This window comes from Equus przewalskii, chromosome 10, assembly GCF_037783145.1.
Source record: "Equus przewalskii isolate Varuska chromosome 10, EquPr2, whole genome shotgun sequence".
Lineage (NCBI taxonomy): Eukaryota > Metazoa > Chordata > Mammalia > Perissodactyla > Equidae > Equus > Equus przewalskii.
Window position 1 is genome coordinate 47,999,013 of NC_091840.1, and position 3,299 is coordinate 48,002,311.

The following is a 3,299-nucleotide window of genomic DNA, read 5'->3' on the forward strand; positions in this document are numbered from 1 at the left end:
GCAGCTCCCGGACTTCCTGTGCTCTACTCTGGTCCCTGTTGGTGACGACTTTGCACACAGGGTCTAGGAGGAACTGGGGACCCAGGGTGGTGAGTGTCAAGACTGCAGGTTTTGGAGCCACATCATTCGGCAGCTTGGTGACCTAGGGCAACGGTTTACCTCCCTGAGCTCTTTCCTCGCTTGTAAATAATTACAGCAAACACGACTGTAGGGCTAATGGAGATGAGCAAGTGAGGAAGGCTCTGTTTTCACCCCCCGCCCCCATCTTCAGCTAGGGAAACCGAGGCACTGAGGGGTGATGTAACGTGCACACATCGCACAGCCAGTAGGCAGCAGAATCAAGCTTTGAACAGAGGCAAAGTGGCCCTGGGCTTGTCTCTCCTGAATGGCCGTAGGGTCGGAGATCCGAGTTCGAATCCTGATTAACTGGCAGCTTGAGTCACCTCAGCCTTTTGGACTTCTCTTTCCTCATTTTTGGACTCAACTGGGGAACTGGGGGACTTGAGGAATTTGGGTGATCCCAGAAATTGTGTGAAAGTTACTTTCACATATGTGCCTTTTCCCAAGGAAGAGCCAACTTTTTTTTGTTTTATTTGATGAGGAAGATTGGCTCTGAGCTAACATCCGTTGTCAATCTTCCTCTTTTTGCTTGAGGGAGATTGTCACTGAGCTAACATCTGTGCCAATCTTCCTCTATTTTGTACGTGGGATGCTGCCACAGCATGCCTTGATGAGCAGTGTGTAGGTCCATGTCCAGGATCCGAACCCGTGAACCCTGGGCTGCTGAAACAGAACGTGTGAATTTAACCACTATGCCACTGGGCCAGCACTGGAAGAGCCAATGTTTTTAGCAGACCCAGACAGTTATAAAGGACTGGACAAACTGACCCAAAGATTTGAGAGTCAAAGAAATCGAGTTCTGTTAAAGGCAACACATGTCCAAAATTACATGTGCATAATTGAATCAAGTGAATAGAGAACATTCGTTTGTCTACCCATGTTCTTTTCACAGGGAGAAGCAGGGTGCAATTAGTTAGAGAAATAAAAATGATGAAACAGTGTATCAAATTGTTCAAGTACTGAAAAATTTGCAGATAATTGCAACCCCATGAGAAACTTTTGGATATTATATACTTCATATTGAAATTTTTAAAGGGGATCTAATATGTGTTTGTTTCCTGGAATTTTATTTGTAAAAAATCAAGCCCATCTTTCATTAGCTTCCGTCTTCACCTTTATTGTTTATAAACACAGTTAATATGTGAGTGTGTGGCTGGAGAATTTTTTTTTTTTTTTTGACAATTATTTAAGACCTTTATTAACAGGTGCTTGCAGTTTGTTGACTTTTTTGAAAAAATCAAGTTGTAAACTTTTATTACAAATTAAAAATGAGGTTCTTAAAAATCTCAACTTGACCAGATATGAAACAATTTAAAAACCTTTAAAGGTGTATTGAGAAAAACCAGGCTTTTTTTTTTTTTTTAAAAAACACGTTTGTCATTACCAAAAAGAGACATCTTTAGGTAAAAATAATAAAAACCCCATGCTGCATAGATAATGCAGATAGTTCTAGTTATCTGGTCAACAGGCAAAAAGCAAGCACTTAAGGTCTTCAGCTCCAATCTTTTGTTCATTTCTTATTGCTGGAATTTCATATTCATTTCTTCTTGTTGGATGACTAAACCGGATGATGGTAGAGATGGTAAGCCGGCATTTACTCAGCCCCGCCCTGCTCAGCCTCGGGAGCGGACGAATTCTCAGCTGGTGGATCGGCTGCTTTTGTCTCTTTGCCATCTTGTGGTTTAGGGTTTTCTGGGCGTCTGCGTCGGTAATTGAAGTTGCGGCGGTACCGACGTTGAGGTGGCTGCTGACCTTGGGTCTCATCTCCTTGATTTTCCTTATCTTCTTCATTGCCATCCTCTCTAGGCTGTCTTTGGCGAGGAGGGCCCCTGCGGAATCGTGGTCTATAACCCCGATACATATTCTGCCTCACTGGTCTACCTTGTTCTCCTGCACCCTGGTTGTCAGCACCCTCCATCACTTCTCCTTGCACAGGAGGGTTGGAATACTGTGGTCGACGCCCATAGGGTCTCCGCATGTAGTAAGGTGGGAACCGTCGCCTGCGGTAGGGCCGGCGCTGTTGAGCTTGGCCTTCGGGAGCGCTCTCCGATCCCTCATTCTTTTCCCCACTCTCACTATTCTGGTAATTCTGCTGGTAATTGCGTGGAGGACCCCTGCGACGTGGATAGCGTCTATAATGGTTACGGTCTGCTGCATATTTACTGCCTTGCACTGGAACTCCACCAGGGCCTGTAACATTTGCTGCCTCCGCACCCTTTTCTCCTTCAACAACATCAAACTCCACAGTCTCTCCATCTCCTACACTGCGAAGGTACTTCCTGGGGTTATTCTTCTTTATGGCAGTCTGGTGTACAAATACATCTTCCTTGGTGTCATTCCTGTTGATGAAACCATATCCGTTTCTTACATTGAACCATTTTACTGTTCCCAAAACCTTCGTTGCGATGACCTTCTTGTCCCCGCCGGCAGGCGCCGCCGATGTGAGGCCGCCCGGGCCGCCGCTCCCTGCGCCGCTGCCCGTGGTGCCGGGCTTGGTGTCGGCAGCGCTGAGGGCGGGGGCGGCGGGGGGGGCGGCGGGCGGCTGCTGGGTCTCGGCCTCGCTGCTCATGGTTGCGGTGATGGTGACTGGGGCCGGCTGCGGCAGCTGCGGCTCCTCCCGGGGTGTGATGGTAACTAGGCCGGCGGCGGCGGTGGGGCTGCTCAGGGCTCTCTGGGGTCCGCTCTCCGCTCCCGCTACCGATCGAACTGTGGCTGGAGAATTTTGATCGTGGTTTTGCACATGCGTCTAAGCATTTTAATTTATTTCAGCTTCAGTGAGCGCACTGTGTACACAACTTGACAACAGCTGATAACTACCCAGCAGCTTTTCACTAACATGTGAAGAAATCCATCCTGACATTCGGAGACCGGAAATCAAGAAGGGGTCACTGAAGCAGAGACGGGTACCACTTACTCAAAGCGCCTAGCGTGGGGCCTGGCCGTTTGTGGGGCTCTTGGTGCTGGGTGGGAGCACAGTAGCTTTCAAACTTGTCCACACATTGGCATTGCTTGGGGGGCTTACAGAAACCCACTGAAGCTTGCCCAAGCCCAGAGAGTGTGAGTCCACTGCTCCGGCACGTGGCCAGGACTTTGGAGTCTCCAAAGGGTCCGAGGCGATTCTAAGGTGCAGAGAAGTTGGGAGCCACCGGTGTAGGAGGAAAAGGCTGGTTCTTAGGTGC

At 48.6% G+C, this 3,299-nt stretch overlaps 1 protein-coding gene across 1 annotated transcript; it reads right to left on the reverse strand.

Moving 5' to 3' along the window:
• Positions 1–1,528: 1,528 nt before the first annotated feature.
• Positions 1,529–2,822, reverse strand: LOC139073954 (Y-box-binding protein 1). The gene has a single exon (XM_070560959.1). The coding sequence runs from the start codon at positions 2,687–2,689 to the stop codon at positions 1,715–1,717; it is 975 nt and encodes a 324-aa protein (XP_070417060.1). The 5' UTR covers positions 2,690–2,822; the 3' UTR covers positions 1,529–1,714.
• Between the last annotated feature and the right edge of the window lie 477 nt (positions 2,823–3,299).

What these genes read in the sequence shown, in the direction of transcription:
- LOC139073954 (XM_070560959.1), bottom strand. Translation starts at nt 2,689, where the DNA reads ATGAGCAGCGAGGCCGAGACCCAGCAGCCGCCCGCCGCCCCCCCCGCC.